Source organism: Hydra vulgaris, chromosome 08 (assembly GCF_038396675.1).
Source record: "Hydra vulgaris chromosome 08, alternate assembly HydraT2T_AEP".
Classification (NCBI taxonomy): Eukaryota; Metazoa; Cnidaria; class Hydrozoa; order Anthoathecata; family Hydridae; genus Hydra; species Hydra vulgaris.
The window spans coordinates 46,913,154-46,938,428 of NC_088927.1; the positions used below are offsets into that span (position 1 = coordinate 46,913,154).

Consider the following 25,275-nt stretch of genomic DNA (forward strand, 5'->3'; position numbering starts at 1 on the left):
TTAACAAACTTCTTCTATATCATATTAAGTCTAAAAATTTACTCTCTATAAATCTCTGTTCTACAGCTGACTTGCTAACTGATAATTAACAATAGTTTTTGTTGTTGACTGTTGTAACACAAAGGCTTTAATGTGCATTAGATGGAGGCAATGAGTCAATGGCTATTATTCTTGACATATCTTGACTTCTCCATAAGCTTGCTTCATATAGTGTGTCTGGGAAAGTTTGTGATGTTAATAAAACATTTCTTTCTAGCATTCAAATTATCCTCAGAGGTCAAGTTCATTTCCAGTAACTTTTGGGGTGCCTCAAGATTCTATCCTTTTTCCTGTATTATTTCTCATATATATTAATGATCTTTCTAGAAAACTTATATCTAAATTGACCTTATTTGTTGATGACACATCTGAACACTCCACTCTTTAAAAAAAAAAAAAATGCATAAAACAGTCAATTTTTAATATGAGCTTTTATGTGACAGCTTGGGGCTTGCAGTAGCTTGTGAGTTTGAACCCAAATAAAACTTTAAATGAATGACACCCTTATTGAGTCTTCTAATTTCCACTTTTCAGGTTATTGTTCACAACTGGCCTCTCATGAAAACTATATATACAATCCATTGCTACGTAAATATTTGCTAAAGTTGTCTCTTATTTCGTGTTCACTATTTTCTTAATTTTGATTCTATTTTCTGCCTCTAGAAATCTCTTATTTTTCCTTTGTATATGAAATACTGATGTTTTATTTAAGCTGGTTCTTCTAATAATGTCCTTTCTGTGCAATGCAAGGTCCAAAAACATACAAGATTGAGCCTCTGTCCCATTGTTGCAAAGTTGCATTTCTTTCTATTTTTACAAATACTTTAATAGTCGTTGCTCAAAAAAGCTATTATCTTTTAATCTATCAACCAAAACAAAATCTCATTTGATTTGTTGTTTAGTAAAGGTGCATTTTTTTACTCTTTTTGTTCCATCATGCTCTAAAAACTTTTGTCTAGTTTTTTTCTGCACACATTAATGCGTTGGAACTCTCTTCTGTCTTCATATTTTCGCATCTCGTACAAACTACAATTTTTAAGTTATCAACTGTTTTCTTGCTCTTTAGGAATTTAGTAATATTCTTTAATTTCTAATAACTCCTAACTTAACTGTTAATTCATATTTACGCTTTTTGTTTACGTTTTTTGTTGTACCATTAATTTTGTAATAATCTTTTAGGGATAGAAATATGAAGATAAAGATTTAGTGTAATTTTTTATTTTAGGTAAAGCAGCCAATATTTGGAGCAAACTTCCTAAAAGGATTTGTTAAATCTGAACCAAATGGTTTGTTGAAGTTATATGAATATATTAAAATAGTTTTTAAGGTTTATAAGTTTTTTAAATCAGAAGATTTACTCAAAACGTTTTGAGCTACCTTTTAATTTAACATATATTCCTTGAATTTCTAAGAATTTGGTTGTTAGTTTGTTTTTGAATAATTCTGCAAAAAAAAATTGTTTGGGTTTTTTCAAAATCCAGTTCACCTTTTTTTTTTAGCTAATCCACCTTTTTTAAAAATGCTAATTCATATATTCCTTGAATTTCTATGAATTTGTTTGTTTTTTGTTTTTTTTTGTTTTTTTTAATAATTTTGCAAAAACAAATGGTTTGAGTTTAATTTACATTTTTAAGGTTTTCTTTTTTACTTTTAAATCTCTTTGTATTTAAAAGGTATTGTTGCTAAACAAATCTTATTTTGTGATTTAAAATGTTACTTTTTAGGAGGTTGGGAAGGAAATGCTAATTTCAAAATTGTATTCCCAAAAGGTGGTGCTATTGAATTTGCTGACCAATTTCAAAGAGCAGTCAATCAATGTGAGAATTAATTTTTACTAAAGTTTTTATCATTATTTTAGTAAAGTTGGTTTAGATCAAAATAGACTTTAACTAAAGAATAAATAATCTTTATTTTTTTATTTTTTATTTTTTTATGGCAAGTTTTCTCATTAATTTTTGTATCTAAAATTGGAATAGATATTAATAACTTTTTCCTTATTCAATCACTACTGTTTTTCCTTTATCTTAAAAAGCAAAGTTGATGCAATGAACTATTGGCATACAGTCATTGTTGTTGCACATGAAATATCTAAATACAAAATTACATAGTATATGCTCAATATTAATATTATTGGTCGCTTATTCAGATTTAAGTTTTTTTTTGTTTACAAAGTAGTTGCATCTAAAAAATTATTTGTGACAAAAAAGCAGAAGAAAAAATGTTTGCTGGTGTTTGTTGTTAATGTTCAATCGATTATTTATGTTATATAATACAATAACTTTTGTTTATAGCATCTCGTTATCGTCAGAATGGTATGGCACCACCTCCGCCTCAACCTGCATTTGTTCCTCAACAAGGTTACTACCAACCTGCAGGATATTATGCTCAACCTGGCTTTTATCCTCAAGATCCAATGCAAAATGGGGCATATTATCCTCCTCCTCAAGGTTATGGGTATCCAGCACCTCCTGGAGGTTAGAAACTTGCTTTAGTGTGTTTTTAAAATTTATGACAAATTTTTTGCAAGGTTTTTAGTAAAATTAAATTAAATGATAAAGTTTTACAACTAAAGTATAATTTTTTTTAAATACATGCAAAAATGTGTAAATTAAGGGTCTGCGTCTTGTAAAAAATTTATTTCAATACCAATACCAAAACAATTCCATTATAGTCTTGAAATGTTTCAAGACATATCAATACTTTTTCAAAGTGGTCTTGTTACATAAAAATAATTTCAAGAAAATCAAGACTTGACAAGACTTTTCAAGACCAAAAGTTAAGTCTTGAAATTGTTTTCTAAATTACAAGACTTCAAGTGCATTTTTCTTTTAAAAATTTGGAAAGGAATTAGTTTTTTTCTCAAAATATTTATCATATTTTTTCACAAAAAAATCATAGAACTGTTTTCAGTATGTAAATATTTAGTTTTAACTTGAACTGATTAACATTCTGAGACAATTCAATTTTTGCGTTCAAATTTGGCTAGCTACAGAACGGAAATAGATGCAATGTTATTAAAAAAAGCATGAGCAAGTCTATTTAACTTAGTTATTATATATTTATTTAGTTATTTAGATTATTATATATTCTTACTTAAATGTGCACGGAACTAAATGTGCACGGAATTAAAAATGTTTTAGTTCCGTGCACATTTAAGTAAGAATATATAATAATCTATACCCCCAATTAGCGTGACGTACTTTATTGATGACCCCTTAGTACAAGGCTAAATTTGTGAGCTCATCTTAGAAATCTTTCTGGTTGATTAGTCTAGTCTTGATTTAAAAAATACCAAGAAAAGTCTTGTTATTTCTTGAATTACTAGTTATTTTTTAACGTTGGTCTTGATTCATTCAAGACTTTTCAAGGCAAGACTGAAATGGTCTTGTCTTGTCTTGTCTTGGTATTGTCTTGTCTTACTAAAATGAGTTTAACAAAACTTTTTTTTCAAGACGCAGACCCTTAGTGTAAATACCTAAAAATGTATGCAAATATATGTTATTGTATGCAAATACGTGCAGTTTAAAAAAATTTTTTAAGATAAACACTCTCTAGTATTAGGTATTTTTTTGTTAAGAACAATAGTAGTTCATGACCAAGTCTACCTATATAGCAGGCCTTGTTGTGAATAAAAATTGCTTAATGTATTTGCGTAACAGAGTTTTTGATATCATGGATATCAAAAACTCTTTTTATTTGCTTTTCATATGTATCGCCATTTTTTCGGACTATCAGATTTTACTAAATTATTGCAAAACTAGTTTAATTAAAAAATTAACTCAAAAAAATGTTAAAATGTAGCTATGTAATGATGTTATTGAATGCTAACTTTGATTTTTGTTTTAAAAGAATATAAAAAAGTATTTGCTTATTTTCTCGGCATTTGACACAGTCATGTTTTGTCTATAACTAAATGAATAAAAAAGATTTTGTTTTATTTGGTGAATAGGTATCAACAGGTTATAGCAATTCTTTTTTATTTTAAAAAGTCAGAAAGTAAAAAACTAAAAAACTAAAAACTTTAAAGGTTGTAAGAAAAAAAAACTTTGACTATTGAAAGAAAAAAAACTTTAAATATTGTATTGTATTAAAAAAAACTTTAAATATTGTAAAATATTTAAAGTTTTTTTTAATACAATACAATATATATAGGAAAATAACCTGAGCAATAGGTTATTTTTTAACCAGCAATTTTAAGTAAAATTTTTTTTCTTTTTTTTTAATTTTATTTTTTTTTGGCAAAATGATTGAAAAACACTTGTGTTATTGAAATGTGTTAATAATGCTTGTGTTATTTAAACAATTTTAAATACCCTTTGACATATCTTTAATGTTAACAATTTTATTTCTAGTAAAATTAATTAAAAATATGCATTAAAACCCTTATGGGTTTAAAAGATAGATAACTCCGGTGAAAAAATAAAATCTGTTTTTTGAACAATATATAATAACAAAATTAAAAGTCATTCAATTTAAACCTAAGCATTTTATGGTTAAATATGAGAAATATATTTTTTTTATTGGCTAGTTTATTTTAGGCATAGATGCTTTTATTAAAGTCGTCTCTCTAGTGATAAAATCAGTTATTATATAGAAACTAAAGAACTAATTTATAAAGAGTCAAGCTAGTTAAAAGTAAAGTTTTTTTAAAGTAATGTTTTATTGCCAATTGTTGTTGTATTTCTAATACCTGAACAAATTTAACTTACAAAATTAAGTAAATGAGTATTCACATGCTTACTAGATTATTTTGCTAACATTTTAATTTTTTTTTTTTTTCTTTAACATTTTATTGATTTATGTTGTATTAAGACAATAGACAAGTTTTTCTTTTTTTATCTAAATATTTTGATTATTTCAATATTTTGCTAAAAAAGTGAGTTTTTTTAAAAGTTCAAACTTTGTATATTTTTTATTTTATCTGAATTTATTATACTTGTAAATAATTAGCATATTTTATGTATTTGCAAGTTAAACTTTTGTCACAATGGTGAGCAGTTTTTAAAATGTTAACTACTAGTAAATGACCGGGGCTATGGCTGGGGCTAGGTTTGATAACACATAGTCGCGACCAGGGCCAGGTTTATGACCAGCGCTGCATAAATATTGATAGATCCTTTAAAAATGTTATTTTTAATTAAAATTTATGATATGAGTTATAATTAAAAACAATACTTTTATAGGATCTATTAATATTAATGCAGCCCCGGTCATAAACCCAGCTGGGGCTGCATTAAAATTGATAGATCCTATAAAAGTATTGTTTTTAATTATAACTCATATCATAAATTTTAATTAAAAATAATATTTTTATAGGATTTATCCAGCCCTGGTCATGAACCTGGCCCCGGTCGCGGCTATGTGTTATCAAACCTAGCCCCGGCCATAGCCCCGGTCGTTTACTATTAACTACTTCATTACAATACCGTTAAATTAAAAGTTTATTAACTCATTGAAATACTGTGTAAAAATATCTATAGATTTAATTATCAAACAAAAACATTTTTAGCGTAAAATTATTTATTAAATAAATCGCTCTTTGCATACATAAAATGCTCTCTACCCAATACTTCATAATATGGCCCGGTATAGTATAATTCCACTAGTAGTTTATAACACCCTTAGTATTTTGAAATAAATAATAGTGATCAGTTATTACTTTTTTTAGTTTTTTCTTATTTTTGTTATTACTTTTTTATTAAGTTTTTAAAATTAAGATTAATTCTGAAACTAGGTTCCTAGAATAAAAACTTTAAAGTTTTTTGAATTTGTTAAAAAGAATTATTCAAAATGTGAATAATTCTTATAAATCAAAATGTGAGCATAAAACTTTATTTCAGAGTCTTTTTTTCCTTTTAAGTAAACTTAAAATAGTAACATGTTTCCTTGTTGGAAACATGTTACTATTTTTGTTTTTTTGCTGTTGTTGTCTTCTTTTTATATCTGATCTAGTTAATGAATTAAGTTTCATTATTTTTTCTCCATTATTTTTTTTCTTTTTGAAGTATTATATTTTTAGAATGAAAAAAATTTAGAATTTTTTGAAAAGCTAAAAAAAGATTAAAAACACTTTTTTAAATAAAAATTGTCAAAAATAAATGTTTTAAAACATATTACCTCTGCAAAAAAAATTTGATTCAAAGGTCTTACCATAAACCATAGAAACAAAGTTGGCAATTTTTTGCCAACCTCAAACACTTTTAGGTTGGCAGTTAGGTCAGCATTGTCAAATGCCAACCCTAATTCGGAGGGCTGTTATATGTATATATATATATATATATATATATATATATATATATATATATATATATATATATATATATATATATATATATGCATGTATATATATATTTTTTTTGTAATTCACCTCCCCAAGGCTGGGAAGACCACTACAGATGAGGAGGCAACTTGTGGATATAACCCTCTCTCAACTCTATAAAATACGAACCTTGACAAACAAGGCCGCTGTAAGGAGAAACAAGTTGAGCGCGGTACGACCAGGGATGCGGTGGGAATAAAACTTGGAACCTGTTGCCTAAGCGAGACCTCAACCACTACACCACTACCGCATTATACATAAATATATATATATATATGTATATATATATATATATATATATATATATATATATATATATATATATATATATATATATATATATATATGTATGGATGTATATATCTACTATAGCATATTTATGTAAAAAATTGTTACCATACTTTTATTATATTAATTAAATATGAACTTTCAGAAAAAGAAAAAAATTGAAGAAAATGAATGAAAATATTGCTGCCCCATGCCAAACCCTCAGTCGATGTAGCAGCATTTCGCTGCAAGTCAGGCTATTTATCAGTCGATGAATATTTTGCATTGTCCTTCACCATTTTTTCTGAAAAAAACTTTCGCATTTTGCTTTTTTTTTGTACATTCAAGTCATTTTTGAATATAGCATTATGGGTTAGCTATAAAATATTTTTGCAAACCGAAATAATTATTAAAAACTATTGATAATATTTTCTCTTCTAATTCTGAAAAAAGCACACTTTGGCTTAATTTAGTTTACTCACTTACTATTAGTGCTTCTTTTACAAATACTTTTTCTTGTAACACAAAATCTTTATTAAAATGAATGAATTTCAAAGGATACTTATGATTTTAAGGCAATAAAACAAAAAACGAAATTAAAAACTGATTTTTATCATTATTATTACAGTTCTATCGTTATTGAATTCGCTATCAATTTATATCGTTAAATTATCGTTAATCGCTCTTAGAAAATTATAAATTTGTTTCAGTTTTTAAACTCTAAATTAAGTGCACAAAAATTAAACTAGTTTGTTCTTTTATATAAATTTGAATAATGATTAAACTTGTTGTTTACTTTATATCGTTAAAATCATTTAAAAGTATAAAAGTTATAACTGTATATAATATAAATATACGTGTATTAAATATTTGAATTTATTAAATAATGAAATCTCTAATTAAAATCTTTTATCCTAAAAGTCTATCAAAGTATGACTCTGAAAAAGTAATGCTGAAAAAACAAAAAGACAAAACAAGTTTACAAATTTCAAATTAAATTGTTCTTTTTTAGACAATGTTAACTTTTAACGGCTATGTTAACTTTTAACGACAATGTTAGTTTTTAAGGACTTTAAATGACTTTTAAATAAATAGATTAAAGTAAAAGAGCGACAAAACAATTTAAATTGAATTTTTCTTTAAACCTTTTTCTTTCATTATTATATGTTAATCATTAAAGTTTTTGTAAATATTACTTACAGAAAATATCTAATTTTAAGTTTTATTTATATCATTTATAATAGAAATAAGTAAGCACTAAAAATGTAACACCATCGAGGTATTAAATTTGCAAATATTCTCTAACTAAACGCAATAACTGAATAGAAATAATAGTAATAACTGAATAGAAATAAACTAATATTTTAATTTTTAAACAATTTAACGATCAAACAATTTTATTTTGTTCTAATAAATATTAGAAAAACATAAATATATAGTTATAGATTAGAAATGACATAAATAAATAGTTAAAAAATCATCAAAAATATGCGGCTGAAAAAAGTCACTTTATAAAAAAAGTTTTCTTCATAAATTTTTAAAAACGTGTTTTTTCTAATATATATATATACAATTTTAATATTATATGATAACGCTTAGACAATACAGGAATAATGATAATTTAAAAAATTTACCTTACCTAATTTTTTATTTAAAAAAATTCTTTTTTTAATGCAAAATATTTATAAGACACTTTTACAAAAAATGTTTTTTTTACAAACCATATTTATATGAATATTTATTTGATGTAAGCACCACAAAGCAGACAAATATTTAACTGAAAACTATTGCGAACTGTCAAAAATTTAATTTAGGCTTTTTATTAAGTATAAAGTAGCAAATTAATTATTAATGGTTGTGCTGTACCATTAAATCTGGATGAGAAAAAAGTTCTCTCTAACTTAGCGAAAATTAGTTTAGGTTACAGGCTAGAGCCATTGGATGTAGCATTGGATGTAGCATTGGATTGTATTAGAATTTACATTAATAGTCCTCATACATATGGAATAAAGAAAGTCTCAGGCGTCCAACAGCATTAAGTGACTGTGATAGATAAAAGTCTTAACTGTCTTAACAATAGTTAAGACAGTTGAAAAAGTAAGCTTGATTTTATATTTCATTGAATGTTTACTAATTTTTAACAAATTACGTTTAAAAATTGTTGACATCACTATTTTTACAACTCAATAAATTTCATTACTTTATTTTAATTAGCCTGTGGATAAATTAATGCAATAAATGAAATAGGTCATGTAAATATACCAAAAATATTAAGGGTTGTTACACTAGTGCTTCTACATATGCCATGTCAGGTGAGAAACATTAAACTCTTTAATGTACTACTCGTTATGTTTTTTGAATATTTTTTAGATATTTTTAATGAAGTTGGTGAATTTTTTATTAAATACTTTTTTAATTCTAGATAATAACATATAATAAAACATAAAAAAACAAGGTATAACAAAATACTCTTGCCCATCTAAGGCTCTAATGAAATATGTAACTTTTATATTTATATATATATATATATATATATATATATATATATATATATATATATATATATATTGTCACGAAATATGTAACTTTTATTTTATAAAAAATAAGGCGAAAATGCAAAATAACAATAATTATTTTAAAAAGGATAGAAAATATTAACTGAGACTAAATTGATCAAATATATGAAGCATTTAAGTTCATTTATATCGTAAATCAATACAAATCGATAAATATGTATAAATAAGTGTGATAAATATGTATAAATAAGCAATTTAGTTAGATGGAAAACATTCTTAAAAAAAAAAATTAGAATAAACAAATCGATGTGATAGAAAATCTTAATATCCTTTTTTTTACTACTAACTTTATTTGTGTGTGGTTTCTATTAAAATGTCTATTCAATGTTATTAGTTTAAATTAAAAACAGTTTAAGCTGGAAAAATAATATCACCTAAGAATAAAAAAAATTAACTGTAAAAAATTAACTGTAGTTTTAATAAACCTTAGATTATCTGCAAATACGCAATGTTTCTCCAAAGCTATTTTTTTGAATTCTATTTAGAGCAAAACTTACGTGTTTAAATTAACTTATAAAATATTTCAACTAAATAAATAGAATAAAAAAGTCCTGCAACAAATTATGAAATTAAATACTGTACAACTAATAAAGTTGCTTTTTATAGCATAAAATTATAAGCAAGCTTCCTGAGTATTTTATAACATAAGCAAATAAGCAAGCTAAATAAGCAAGCTTTCTGAGTATTTTAATATTTACATGTTTTAAAGGAAGGAATGAAGGAAAAAATGTAATTTTTCTCTCATATTTAAGTTCAACTTTTCAAATTTTTAAACTTTAATTTGTATTTAGGTGTTTCATTTTTTTGATCAAGTTTTAATCTTTTTATTATTAAATAAAATTGTGATTCTGTTTATATATATTTATATATTTATATATATATATATATATATATATATATATATATATATATATATATATATATATATATATATATATATATATATATATATATATATATACATATATATATATATATATATATATATATATATATATATATATATATATATATATATATGCGTGTTTTTGTGTGTGTATATTTGTGTTGTTTGCATATTAAGTTTTCATGCAATGTTTATTTTCTTTTAGGTCAGCCTATGTATGCTCCAACGGTATGTTTTTTTTTTTGTTTTGTATTTTTTAGATTTCTGGTTTGATTTGGTATAAAATCTTAGTTTAAAAAGTATTCATATTGATAATCATCATTTTCGAAAATTAATTGCTTGTAGATACAACAATTACTTTATTTTTAGGCACAAGCTCCACCACCATATCCATATAATCAAGCTCAAGCTGTTTATTGTGAGTAATTTTATTTTGTTGGTAAAAAATTTTAAATTTGTGATCTAAAAAATGTTATATAAAACCATAATAGTGTAAATATAAAAACTAATTTATTTATGGTATATTGTAGTGCATTCGGATGATATAGGGCATATGTAAGGGCATCAGTAACTTTTATTTAATTTAAAAAACAGATTGCATTTATGATCATATCAGATTACATGTATCAGATTGCATTTGTCATTTTTTATGATTAAACATTCAATGGAATATATATGGTTAATTTAAAAAAATTGAAGAGAATTTTGATTCCTTGATATATGCAAACTGTGAAAAATTTAATTTAATTTTAACTGTGCTATAATTCTGTAAATAAGCTGTGGAAAAAACAATAGAAGTTATTATTTTAACATTAAATAAATCTGAAATTACATGGTTTGTCTCATGGTTTAATTCAGTATATACTCTTACTAGATAAAATCAAGTTTTTTTATATCAATTTCTAATTATTCAATTATTAAAAATGAGATGAAAAATTACCATTTCTAATTCAAGAAATTTACCTGTAGCTAACTTTCTTATAGACAGTTCCTAGGATAAAAAAAAAACAATAGATCATATCTTTTTCTAATACAATCCATTTACCAATCGACAGCGCTCCTTGAAAAACACTTAATTAATCAAATTGACTCCAGATAAATTTTTTTAATGCTCATCAATTGCATCAGACTAAGAAAATTTAAAACTTCAAATACTTGCTAGACAATAAAAATCTCTTTTATAGTTGTTGATGAGCCACAATGGTTGTTAATAAGAAATGGTTGCTAATAAGAAATGGTTGCTAATAAGAAATGGTTGCTAATAAGAAATGGTTGCTAATAAGAAATGGTTGCTATTAAGAAATGGTTGCTAATAAGAAATGGTTGCTAATAAGAAATGGTTGCTATTAAGAAATGGTTGCTAATAAGAAATGATTGCTAATAAGAAATGGTTGCTAATAAAAAATGGTTGCTAATAAAAAATGGTTGCTAATAAGAAATGGTTGCTAATAAGAAATGGTTGCTAATAAGAAATGGTTGCTAATAAAAAATGGTTGCTAATAAGAAATGGAAAGTGCTTTTAAACTTTTTATTATTCTAATTAACTTTTGTTGATGAAAAATGAAATTAAAAGTAGGAAGCATGAAATTATTTTAAAAAAAATTGAATTTATTTATTTTACGTAATCTAAATAAATTCAAATCAAAATTAATCTAATCTTCATCATTAAAAATTTATTTTTTTAATAATTTTTATCAATAGAAAATTATGTTGAAGCTTACAAGCTTTGAATTGTATAACAGTTATTTTTTTTTTTATATTCAAGAATGTTTTTTTTTTTAATCAAGAATTAAATTAATATTGCAATGCATTGTAGTATTTTACTTCCTAGACTTTTGATGCTTTTTTTACATTTTTTTTCTTTTATGTTTCTTCTCTTATGTTGCTTCTGTCATGTTTCTTTCTTTTTGCTTCTCTTATGTTGCTTCCCTTTCTTTATGCTATTAGCTATTAACATCATGCTATTAACAAATTGTTTTAATTTTTATATATATATATAAGATCTTCTATAACCAAGTTCATTTTTTTTTTGGTTAAAATTTGTGTTTACAGAACTATTGTAAACTATTCCAGCAGGCAAATGAAATGTATAGAATAAAGATGTTTGATTGCTGAATTAAAATTCCAAAATCTTTTTAAAATTTTAACTCAACAGCAAGTTTTTTAGCTTTCAACTAATATTATCTAAAATAATAATTTGTTTACTGCTTTGTATCATATTTATATATTTTTGTCAGCAAATATTATTCAGACAGATTTACTCATTAATCACAAACTTATCTTCAGATTATCTAACAATAGTTATTTACTTTAGGTAAGCTAAACTTCACTTGAGCAACTGGGGCTTGGTGGTAAGACTAAGATTGTCTTCTTCTAGCCCCAGTCATGTAAATATTTGTTTTTATAAATTAAAATTGTAAATTTTTTTTTTATTGGCAAATACATACGCACACAAAAAACAAAAACAAAAAATTGCAAATTTTATATTATGCTTTCCGAAAAATGAATGGATTTTTTTAACATTGTTAAAAAACCAATAAAGCTTAAAAACAACACTGTTGTGTAAGAATCAAGAATATTTTATAGTTGCAGATGCCTGGAAGTTTGAATAAAAAGCCCAGGTTTCTTTAAGTCCAGTATTTTTTCTTTATATAATTGCTTGGTAGAGGAGTTCTTAAATATAATAAGTAAATATGTTTTGTTTGTTAACCAATTTGTTGCTTTAGATCAACTAACATAAAAATGTTTTTTATTGTTACAGAAATAAGCCACTGCTAAAAAATCACCAGAAGTAACTAAGTTACTTCTGGTGATTTTTTCATAACAAAAAGATAAGGTAATCTTCCTTTCTAAAATAGAAAATTTATTTAAAGCAATAAAAGTAAAAAAAAATTTAAAAGTAATAGAATAGTATGTAGACGTAAGATGCAATTAATGTTTAAACATAAAATAAAATTGAATTATAAACTTACTTATCGTCATGAGTTTTCATCATTTGTCTAAAAATAATTTTTTGCAATTTTATTTTTCATTTTATTTTAAGCAACACAAAAAATAAAATGAATTGAACCAATTAAATGAAAACTTTCAATTGCACTAAAAAAATAATCTTTGTTAACAACTAAATCTTAAAATTATTAAGCATAAAGTATTTTAATTAAATATAAATTAATTAAAAGCCAAAAAGCAATAAAACAAATCTCCAAAGCTTCTACCTTCAAAAATAAAAACAAGTCAATATAAAATAGTGTGTAAAATTAATATTGCTTACTAAACATTAAAGCACACACACAAAAATCAGAATTAAATTTATAAAAGCACATGATGTATAAAAATGTCACCACAATGGTGTCACAAAAAATATTGCTTCAAGGATTTTTTATGTCAAAGAAACATTTCTTACAAAAATATATTCCTGTCTTTTGGATTGTTAAAGCATTCTTTTTATTTTTATTTTAAATTTTAAAGTCTTTTTTTCAAGTTTTTTGAAGTCAAAATAAGAAAGTTTTCTAAAAACATAATAAAAAATTTTTTTTTAATTTTTAAATCAAATTTAAAAAAAAAAAGAAACCAAAAAAACAGGAAAAAAAACTTTACTTTTCATTATTTCTGCATTCCCTTAATTAAGTTATGTAGGAGAAGTGGGGGAATAACCGCATATGGAGGCACAACTCATTTTTTAACATTCTTTATGAAAAATATTATCAAGTATGGCAACAAATAAACCTTGCATTAGTTAAATAGTTACCCTCATTTTGTTTATGTCAATAAAAGTGCTAGTTGCGTTTAGTGTTGAGAAGTTGTTCATAATATTGCTTATTTTGATAAAAATATTATATTTATATCATATTTCTTCATACCTTTTTTTGTGGGTTAAGCAATTTGATTTTAGTATTAAAGATATGTGTTATCAGTATTATTTCATCAAGTAAAAACTATTTTTGATATCAACATAACTTAATAAACAAGCAATCAAACTGTATTTTTTCTAAAAACTGTCCTCTAGTTAAAATATAAAGCTAAGAGTATAAACTGTTATCTTGTTATATTTTTGTATATCTGGTGATAGGATACACAGTACAAATCTGCATTAAAAACAGCAGATAGACTGAGCTGTGACAATTGTTAAGAAAATGTACCGTGGAAAGTGTACCTCCAACAATTTTTGTGAGAGTGCAGTTGTGTCTTACAATGAAGGCACAACTTTTTTTTTCGCCAAGTGTAATTTTTGTGTAATAACATTTTCAAAAACCGCTTTATTTTTTTCTTAATAGTTAATATTTAAAGCATATTAGTGTGATTAATGGGTGATGCGGAAGTTATCGGACAAATCCTAATTTCATTATTTGAGCATAATAATTAGTTTTTGTGGTTTTATGCGTAGGCATAAACGTTCTATAAAATATAAACTTTATTATTTGAAACACAATTATTTAAAATGAGGTTAAATGCAGCTGAACGAGAATCTTTTCGATAGCGACTAAAAATGTTTTTTGTAAATAAACCTAATATAAAAAACAAAAAAAATCGTAAATCATTTTGAAAAGGAAGGATTTGCTCGAAGTACAATATATGATAACCTAAAAAGACTTGAAACTGTTCAATCGTTTTCTGATAGAAAGCACCCTGGTCGTCCGACATCCTGGACTAGAGAAAAGAAAGCCGAATTAACGAGACTTGTCAACAATCGAAAAGGGCTCAGTCAGAGAAAAATAGGTATTAAATTCGGTGTAAATTAATCGACAATTGGTCATCAGTTAAAAAAAATTAATATTAAATATAGAAAACGTGAAAAAACTCCAAAATACAATAAAGAACAACAAATAAAGGCAAAGAAAAGAAGCAGGAAACTAGTTAACCAACTCTATAACACAAAATCGCTTCTAGTCATCGATGACGAAAAATACTTTTGTTTTGCAGGGGACAACATGCCTGGAAATTCTGGATACTACACAAACAACAAAAAGACATGCCCAGAAAGTGTTCGTTTTATAGGAAAAGAGAAGTTTCCAAAAAAATTATTAATGTGGATAGCCATATCTGACCGTGGTATGTCCGAGCCATTGTTTCGCACTTCCAAGGCTGTAGCTATCAATTCATCAATCCATATTAATGAATGTTTAGAAAAACGACTTCTTTCATTTTTTCACAAGTATCATGGAGACTTTAACAATTTATTTTGGCCAGATTTAGCAAGTTCTCATTATTCTAAAGATTCTCTAAATTGGATGGACCAATATGTCTATTACGTTGATAAAGAATCCAATCCCCCAAATGTGCCTCAAGCACGACTAATTGAAAATTTTTGGGGACATTTGGCACAGAAGGTTTACAAGGGAGATTGGCAAGCTTCAACAGAGCAAGTTTTAATTGATCGCATTAAACTAAAACTACAAGAAATTGATTTAAACTTTTTACAGTGGCTTATGAAAGGCGTCAGAGCAAAATTGAGATCAATTGCAGATGGTGGTGTTTTTTCATATAAAAAATAATATATTTTTATTAAAAGATAAATGCTTTATTTAAAAAAAATATAATAATAGTTTGTTTTTTTATTTATAAATAAGTTATTGATGTTTTTATTTTGTCCAATAACTTCCGCATCACCCGTTATTGAAATAAATTGCTAAAAAAAATTTTATTTTCATATAGGTTTGTTCTAAGGGTTTAGGGGGGTGGTTATGTTCCCACTTCCCCTACACTTCACTGTGACTATCCCTATAAAAATTAGTTAGTGTATTAAGGGAATGCACTGCTGCACTTATCCTTTAGTAATTCAGTCAATAAATGTACGCTTTGCTAAGCCTAAAAAAAATGAAAAAGTAAAATGAAAAATAAATGAGTTAAAGGTATTTTTTAACAGCCTTTTTTTTTTACAGCATTAAAATTCATTAAGAGCGACTTTTTTTTTAGGACATTATGCAACTATTATTATCTGTAGTTTTTTTTTTTTTTAATTATTCACCTCCCCAAGGCCGAGAGGGCCACTACAATCGAGGAGGCTACTTTTGTGGTTACAATCCTCTCTCAACTCTATAACTCGGAAACACGAACCTCGACAAACGAGGCTGCTGCATGGAGAAACAAGTTGAGTGTGGTACTACCAGGGACGTGGTGGAGTTATACACCGCAAGAATATAATAGTAGCATAAAGACCGCACAAGTTTTAATGGAAAAAAATTTACTTTATTAAGTTAGCTAAATATCAAGATATGTTGATTTCATATTGGCTTTTATCATAACGTTAATATATAATAGCAATAATAGTAAAAGATAAAATAAAAGTAAAAGATGTATCTATGGTAAATGTTATGTTCTGAGTCTAACAACTATAGATGATGAACTTTTAAATTAAAAAAATTTTGATTTTTTAAAATTTTTTTGTGTTTTCTAAAAGATCAAACTTTTTCCTGAAGATGTTCACACTATCTGAATTAATTTTCTTTTCTGTTAAACTATTCCATTTGTTAGCTATTGTATTTTTGAAGAAGTTAAGTTAAGAGCGTGTGAGTTGTTTTTGTGTTTTATGTGTTTGACCTCTTGTTATTAGACATGTAGTTATTCTATTTTTTCATTTCATTTCTCATTCAAACCAACTTACTCAAATCTTGTGTAATGTTTGACTGTCTGCGATTGTATTAATGGCTGAAATAATTTTTGTATTTTCTGCTTATCGTTTCCATGATTAATTTTTTCACGTGTAAAATCATTTATATAGATGATGATTTAAGGGGTCCATTGTGACCCTTCATGACCATTAACAACAACTACTGCTAATAACACCTAATTAGCAACAACTACTACCAATAACATCTAATTAACAACAACTACCAATAACACCTAATTAACAACAACTACTGCCAATAACACCTAATTAATAACAACTACTACCAGTAACACCTAATTAATAACAACTACTGCCAATAACACCTAATTAATAGCAACTACTACCAATAACACCTAATTAACAACTACTACCAATAACACCTAATTAATAACAACTACTACTAATAACACCTAATTAACACCTTCTAAATGGCAAAGAGTAATAAAAGAACTAACTGTTGCAATTACTATCTAAAACACAAACAAATAAAATAAAAATGAACTTGCAAATTTTTAACTACCAAGGTATAGTTGAAGTTTAATATAAAAGTTTTTGAATAAAAAACTAATAAATCTATTTTTATTTATACAATTAAGCTTTTTTGTTGTGTGCGTCATGCAGTGTAACAACAAAGAAGAAAAACACATGTCTAACAACAACCTTTTACCGAAAAAAGACAACACATGTGTTTAACAACAAGAAGACACATTTTGTCTATTTTGCAATTTTTTTCCTAATGAGAAATGATTTACTAATGAGATAAATATTTATTCAAAAATATTTTTTTTTACTCTAACATTTTTATAGCTTTTTATCAACAAAAAAAAAAATCATAAAAAAATAAAGTCTAAAAATAAAGTAAAAAAAAAAATACTGTTAATTGTATCTATTATATGAAGGTTAGACCACATATCCAAAAGTAAACGATGGAATAATATCAAGAAAGTAGTTATATAATTTGAATCTTACAAATTTGCACTTCACTCTAAAGAGGAAAAACATTTAAAAATGTCATTTTTATAAAAACAGCAAACTAAAGAATAATTTTGTTAAAAACATTTTTTTATCTGCTGGCTAAAAAATAAAACAATCCAATAAGTATAATCAAAAAATTTACAGTTTTCAAGAAAATGAAACTGGAATGAAAATGAAACGGGAAACTTTATCTTTGTTGTTATTTTGAAAATGAAACTGAAATGAAAATGAAACTCCAAACTTTATCTTTGTTGTTATTTTGAAAATGAAACTGAAATGAAAATGAAACTGGAAACTTTATCTTCATTGTTATTTTCTTTATCTTAGTCATCTAGAAAATGTTTTTTATAGAGTAAAAAGTGAATTTTTAAATATAATTTAGTTATCACCAAATTAATTACAACCTTTACCAACTATAATGTATTGTTTACAAGTGTTAATACATAACAAAGTACGCTGAAATATAAATAAAAATCAGTTATTATTAAATGTGCATATATCAACTGACACATTAGTATAAGAGTAAACATGGTAAATATAATTATAAATACAATACAAGTAATTAATACAATATGTATGTAAAAAATATATTATACATTACATGCATATAATACAGCTCCTAATAATAAAATTCCATAAAATGTATTGATATTCTTTAGTATTATTTTATAAAATAATTTACCATTTGCCAATTTTGGCGCTAACTCTCAAATTGAGGACCAAAAAAATTTATAATATCTCCAGTAAACTGGAGACACAAATTTACTGGGCGTAATGCCATTTTTTCATTATATTTTCATTTTTAGAGAGTTAATTTGACATAAAAATGACATACCAGTTACACCATCTGAAAGAAAAGATTGCATTTAAAGTTATCTTTAAATGCAAATTTTATCTTTATTTTATCCTATCTATGTTCCATTTAATGATAAAAATGTGATTTTTCATAGATTTTACATGTTCTTGTTAAAATAGAACCATTTTTAAAAACTTTTGTTTAAAATATTTTATTCTGTTGAAGCTCATACATACCAACAGAATGCAAAATTTTATATACCTTGATTAGCACTGCAGTTTCCATCAAAATGTTACAAAGAACATCACAACTTTTAAAATAGTATAAGGCCATAGTGTATTTAAAGGGCTTTCAGTAGAAAAGGAAATGGAACAATTACTTTTTCATTTAGTTGATTTATGGGGTTTTAAAGCAAGGCAGGCAAAGAAACCATTTTTCATAATGAAGTTTTTCCTAATTCTTTCAGCCTTGATAACTTTTGTGCCTGTAAGTGTATTTTTTGCTTAGTAATCTCATAAAGATACAATAACAAGGGCAGCCAAGTTTTTCAATCTTATTACAAGAATTGTGGCTGTATTAAACACTCATTATTACTCAAAATTCTTTTGAATGACTTTTTCTAGCATAAATTTTGAAAAAATCAATCAATTTTAAAAATACCAAAAGCCCAATACATTAAAATTTTACTACATTGCTAATACATTTGGTGATAAAAACTTTTTAGAAGAAGTTTGGAAGCTTTTACATACTTAATCAGAATATCTTGAACATTTTTTGTATTTGTAGAAGGTAAGAAGCTCTTGATAATTGGGGAAAATGCAATGTGTTAAATAGTTTTTTGTGCTCCATTACAGGGAAAATGCCTAACATTTTAAAAACTTATGAAGACTCTTGAAGAACTGACTGTTTTGTGTGCATGAACAAATGTGACAGACAAGTTACAGATTTCATGAAGAAAAAAATTAAGGTTCATCTCCTTGTGATTGTGTCAATGAAGTCAATATTGACTTTACTGATCCCATGGATCCCAAGTAACATCAGAAGTTTGCAACTCTTCCAGAACAAGCTTGCAAAAAATAGACAGCAGCAAGCTCCCCAGACTACAATTTTCAGAGCAATAAGATCCCAAGAACCACCACCAACTGTTCATACTTCATTTGTCAAGTTGGTTAATCAAAGTACAATCAGACTATCCTTTTTGCATCATGTACACCGAGCAGCAGTCCATAAAAGTCTTTCCAGGCATGTAAAAAGCTCTCTTTGTCTTATAACACATAGAAAGGGGTTTCATCACCAGTGCATAAAAGGGATTTCATCACCAGTGCATAAAAGATTTAAAATTTGAAAAAATGGCGCAGACTAACTCTAAGAAGAACTCAAAGACTGATCAGGGTGGGAAGACCAATGCCTCATGCTCTCAACAACCAACATGGTAAAAGCTCAAACCAACACTGACTTTCCTAACAACAAAATTAAAGGGTTTGCATCAATTCTCAACAAGTGGAGCAAGGTTGGTGAAATCAAATTTCAGGGATAAGTTTGCCGGTGTCAGAAAAAAGTTGAAGCCTTTCACTACATCAACTAACTGTGAAACTCCACAAACAAGGTTATGTATTGCATCAGTCTGACTGAGTTTGTTGTCATGGCATCTGAAAAAAGAGGAATTTCCAAATGAATGAGCATCACCAAAACTGGGATTGATGGTGGTGAAAACTTCTTGAAGTTCAGATTGAGCGTAATTGGCACCAGGAGATCTCAATCACAGACTGCATATTAAAGATGACAATCCTTACTGTTCCCACATCTCTAGATTCTGGTGTTAAGCAGAAACTGATTGTGACCATAGCCAAAAACCTACCAGAAAACTACAAGTCTTAATTCAATCTTCACTCTTTTGCAGATTATCACATACCATTCTTCATTGCATGTGACATGAAAGTTGTTAAGATCACACTTCTGCTGCTGGTGTGGCATTACCCAAGACAATCTGCATTCAAAATGAGAACCAAGAGCAATCGAATCAATCAGAACTCAATTTCAGCACTACAATTCACATTTATGTGAAGGCAAACTACAGGCAAGTTGTTTGACTGCATCTTTGACCACAACAGCAAGCATCTTAAGATCAAAAACTGAAAAAGAAAAAGATGTTTGGTTCAATATCAAACTTCTACCTATTTTCAAATACTGAATATCTTTTATGAGAAGTTTGAATTACTTTATTTGTAAAATGTATCTTGTTCCACCCAATTTGAAACCTGTTTTGTTGTCTAGTCAAGATTAGTCAAATAATAATACCTTTTATGATGCTTTCTAGTTTTATGGCTTTAATTTTATTTTCTATAGCAAACATGTTACATAAAAATCCAAAGAATGAAGCAGTAGGCAACCTAGGTTTTCGTTTTCCCTTGTTTTTAAATCCTTATGACTTCAATAAGCGAAAAAACAATTTTTTGTGGCACAAAATTTATTAAAGTCTGAAAGAATAAACCAAAAATTTCATTGAAAACAGTAAAAATAGTCTCTCTACCTGCCTTGCTTTGAAGCCCCGTAAATCAGTAGAATAAAAAGATCAATTGTTCCATCACTTTTTCTGCCAAAAGCCCTTTGAATACTCTATGACCTTATACTGTTTTAAAAGTTGATGAAAACTGACAATGCTAAAAATTGTTTATAAAATTTTGCTTTCTAATAGGTATGTTAGAGCCTCAAATAAAAGATTTAAACAGAAGATTCTAAAAATGATTCTATTTTAACAAAAACATGTAAAATCTATGAAAAATTGTGTTTTAAAATTTTTGAAAATCATATCATTAAATGGGGCATAGCAGGTATTTACCCTGCTTTTCATTCGACCGGCATATTTTTTTAAATGTTGCAAAGACTGTCTAACTTCAAACTCGACTTTCTCTTTTGTTTTTTTAGTCCTCAATTTGAGAGTTAAGTCCTCAATTTAAGAGTTGGGGCCGAAATGTGAGAGTTAAGTCCTCAGATATATTAATACATTTTATGGAGTTTTGTTATTAGGAACCGTATTATATGCATATAATGTATAATAAATTTTTGACATAAATATTGTATTAATTTTTTGTATTAAATTTATTATTATATTTGGCATGTTTACTCCTGCTCTATTGTGTCAGTTGATAATTTAATAATAACACATTTAATAATAACTGATTTTTATTTGTATTTCAGAGTACTTTGTTATGTATTAATACTTGTCAACAATACATTGTAGTTGGTTAAGGTTGTAATTAATTTGGTGATAACTAAATTATATTTAAAAATTTAGGTTTTACTCAATAAAAAACATTAGATTTTTTTAGCTGTCGAAGATAAAGGTAATAACAATGAAGATAAAGTTTTCAGTTTCATTTTCAATAACTTCAGTTTTTTGAAAATTGGATATTTTTAGATTAAAAAATATCCAATTTTCTAAAAAAAAAGTTTTTGGTGTAATAAATACGATAATATTTTTAATTTTCTTCAAAATGTGTCAATTCAGTTGCGGCTATTAACAGAAAAATGTGGATGACCTAACTGAAAATTCAAATTGACCCAGTGATACAGGCTGCTTAGGATGTATGTTACTAAGAATATTATAATGTGAAGAGAATGTTATGGTAGAATGTGAAGGTTACGATAGAATGTGAAGAGAACTAGTGTTAAAATGTAGTATAAAATGTAAAGAGAAAAAAACACTTGGTAAAAGAAAAAGTCTTTATTTTAAATGTACTTTTCATTCCTATTATTGTTGTTTAGCAACAAATCCAAAAGCTCAAGAAGCTTATATGAGTGGTAACAATGTTTATGTTCCAAATGTAAGTGATATTTTTTAATTTATTTTTTTGTAAAGGACTTTTTTTTTATGTAGAAATTTTAAAATCTAGAGGACTTTTTTATGAAATTGTTCACCCCCACTTTGAAACCCTCTTTGCTTTCCCCCTACTCAATCTTTTAATTTCGAAACACAAGTTCATCACTTCTTAAAATTAAATTGTGATTTTTTGTGTTTGAAGTAAATTTTTCTAATTTAATAATTGTTTCTAATTAAATTCTAAGATATAAAATTAAATTTGAGTTTAAATAAAACGACAAACCTTAGTTTTAGTGATTCTTTTTGTAAAAAAAGTAAGAGTGCCACTATCAGATGCGAGAGGTCTGGTGCTCATCTTTTTAGTTATTATTTTGTAATAAAAATTTTGTTTGAAAAATTGTATAAAAAATAATTTTTATTATAAAATTAACTACATTTAAATTACATCTCCATTATTGTAAAAATGGGATTAATTTGTCCAGTAGGGTTACTTTAGCCAGCAATGATACATAATTAAAACCTTTAAATATTATGTTTTAAAAAGTAAATACATGTATTCACTTTTTATGATATAAAACGTTATGTGTAAAAATTACCATTAAGTTACTCTCCTTGCCATGTTAACTTACGTTCGATTGAACTAATGTAGCCTCATACAACAATATTAGAGTTTGTTTTTTTTAAATAAAAAATACTAATTTTGGAATTAGTTTTTGTCCTCCGAGTTGTTGTAGACTTAGTAACTTGGGCTGAGAATTTTTTGAACCCAAAATGTATTTTATTAAAACTTTAAAAATACTTTTTACTTTTAAATTTTTTATGTTTAGGAAGCTCCCCCTCCATACAATCCAAATTATGAGGTAAAAAAAGATCAATAAGCGAAAACAATCGGAAAATGTACAACTAAATCTTAATAAAATTCTGCATTTTCAAAATCAATTTTAATCTGAAATTTGAACGAAGTAGTGGAAGGCGAAGATTTTCAAAGCAACCGTTCACTTAAGTGTACCTGTTTCGAATGTGTTTATATTATTTTCTTTATCTCCAATTTTTTTAAACCGTAAAACCTTTGACTTCAAAAAATATAATAATGTTGTAACAATACTGTTGCTGAAATTAATTTATTGTTATTGTTTATTATTAATCCATGCGAATATTAAAAAGTTATTTCTCGAAGTATCGTTATAAATAACCTGTTTCTTTTAAATTGGTGAAGCAGATACGTTAAAATCAGTTAGTTTTATCGCTTCCGTTTACGTAGAAATTATTTTTATTAACTATATTTTAATATTTAGTAATTAGCAATTTTGGTGACTAGGGCTTAAAGAATGTACTGGGATCTTTGTTAGAGGTTTTTATCTGTGCCCCATTTTAATCATAATAATATTATTATATACTTTATCTGTGCACCATTTTAATCATAATTATATTATTATACTTTATACATTTTCAAATTATTTTTATTATCTATATTTTAATATTTAGTAATTAGCAATTTTGGTGACTAGGACTTAAAGAATGTACTGGGACCTTTGTTAGAGGTTTTTATCTGTGCACCATTTTAATCATAATAATATTATTATATACTTTATACATTTTCCACAAGTGATTTACGACAGAATGATTAAACTCTAAAAGAGAGAAATGTCTGGTAACGAAAAGATAATAAAATGCTTTATTTAAACTATTATAAATAACTATTTTTAAATATGACTACAACTCTTACAATCAACTATTATTACTCCTCAACTACTAATACTTCTTTCTTTTACACTCTTCTCTTGTTCCTTTTGCGTTCCTTATAAACTGTTTTTAAAGAGTTTTCTAGAATTTAAATAGTACTTTTCGCGAATAGTCTTTTGATAATTCCTTGGCGTTATTTAAATAAATCCTTCGCGCCGTTTAGTAAATCTTTTGCGCTCTTTACTCAAGTGAAGACCGCAAAGGAATAACGTGTATGTTTGTTGGAGGGCGACAGTAGTAACGAAATGAAGTAACGACTAAAAGGGAACGAAGATTAACGTGATAATGGTCGAAGAGATTTCAGCTAGCAGCGTATTATACTCTTTTTCAAAATTCCCTCTTTGTTCGAGCTATATTAGTTCATTTTCTGCGTCTAGAATCTCATTTGGTTGTAGCTCTCCTAAAGACTTACATGTTTTTGATAACGTACAGTTGTTTATAAAACCATGGATCTAAAAAAAATACTCTAATGATTCGAGTCCAACTTAAAAATCTCTCAGGCTGCAATCGCCATGCCCGTAAACATTTCTATTGAAAAAACTTTTTATATAAAAGAGGGTAAGTATCAAAACAAAGAAAAACGAACAAATGTTCAGAATAAACATAGATTTATTTAAGGAGAAAATGCACATGTATACACAAGTTGCAGTCAACAGTATTTTAGCATTTATTTTAAGGAGAAAAAGCACAATATATACACAAATTGCAGTCAACAGTAATTTTAGTGTATTATTCGCACTGAACAAAGATATCGATATAGTATTTGGGTTTTATTGTGCCAAAAAGTGAGCATTATTTTTAATTTATCTGTGTTTATTTGTTGCTGATTTGATTTTCTAAACATTTAAAGGAAGTAATGAAAAACTAGACGAAAAGTGTTCATTAGGGTACGTCACATAAAACGAAAATACACTAAGCAACTTCTATAGGTTCGGGGAGTCGCGCTCCCTCCCTCGCACTTTTTTTTGGAGGCTTTTTTTTTCTTTTAAGGAATTTAAAGTAAAAGTTCGAGAGAGAAAAAAAATTTATCCCTGGGAACTTGTTATTTTCTGAGGATAAGGTAGTAAAATTACGATCTAAAGAAATTTAATTTCAGTCAATATTAGTCTGAATTTGATGATCTTTGTGTTTAAACAGAAAATAAAAAAAGGTATAAAGATTATCTATTTGTTTGGCAAAGTTATATATTTGTGTTCAAACATATTTATGGTATAAATAAATAAATTCAAATGTCTTTAAAAAAATGT

General features: G+C 26.2%; 1 protein-coding gene across 1 annotated transcript in view; it reads left to right on the top strand.

The window, feature by feature from the left end:
- The window catches only part of LOC100210280 (WW domain-binding protein 2), a 33,256-nt gene extending 9,795 nt beyond the window's left edge, over positions 1-23,461 (top strand). The window contains exons 4-10 of the mRNA XM_065803828.1: positions 1,265-1,325; positions 1,764-1,856; positions 2,331-2,513; positions 10,293-10,315; positions 10,457-10,505; positions 22,231-22,289; positions 23,113-23,461. Of these exons, the coding sequence (XP_065659900.1) occupies positions 1,265-1,325; positions 1,764-1,856; positions 2,331-2,513; positions 10,293-10,315; positions 10,457-10,505; positions 22,231-22,289; positions 23,113-23,163 (519 nt within the window). The 3' untranslated portion in view covers positions 23,164-23,461. The remainder of the gene's footprint in view (positions 1-1,264; positions 1,326-1,763; positions 1,857-2,330; positions 2,514-10,292; positions 10,316-10,456; positions 10,506-22,230; positions 22,290-23,112) is intronic.
- The last annotated feature ends 1,814 nt before the right edge of the window (positions 23,462-25,275 follow it).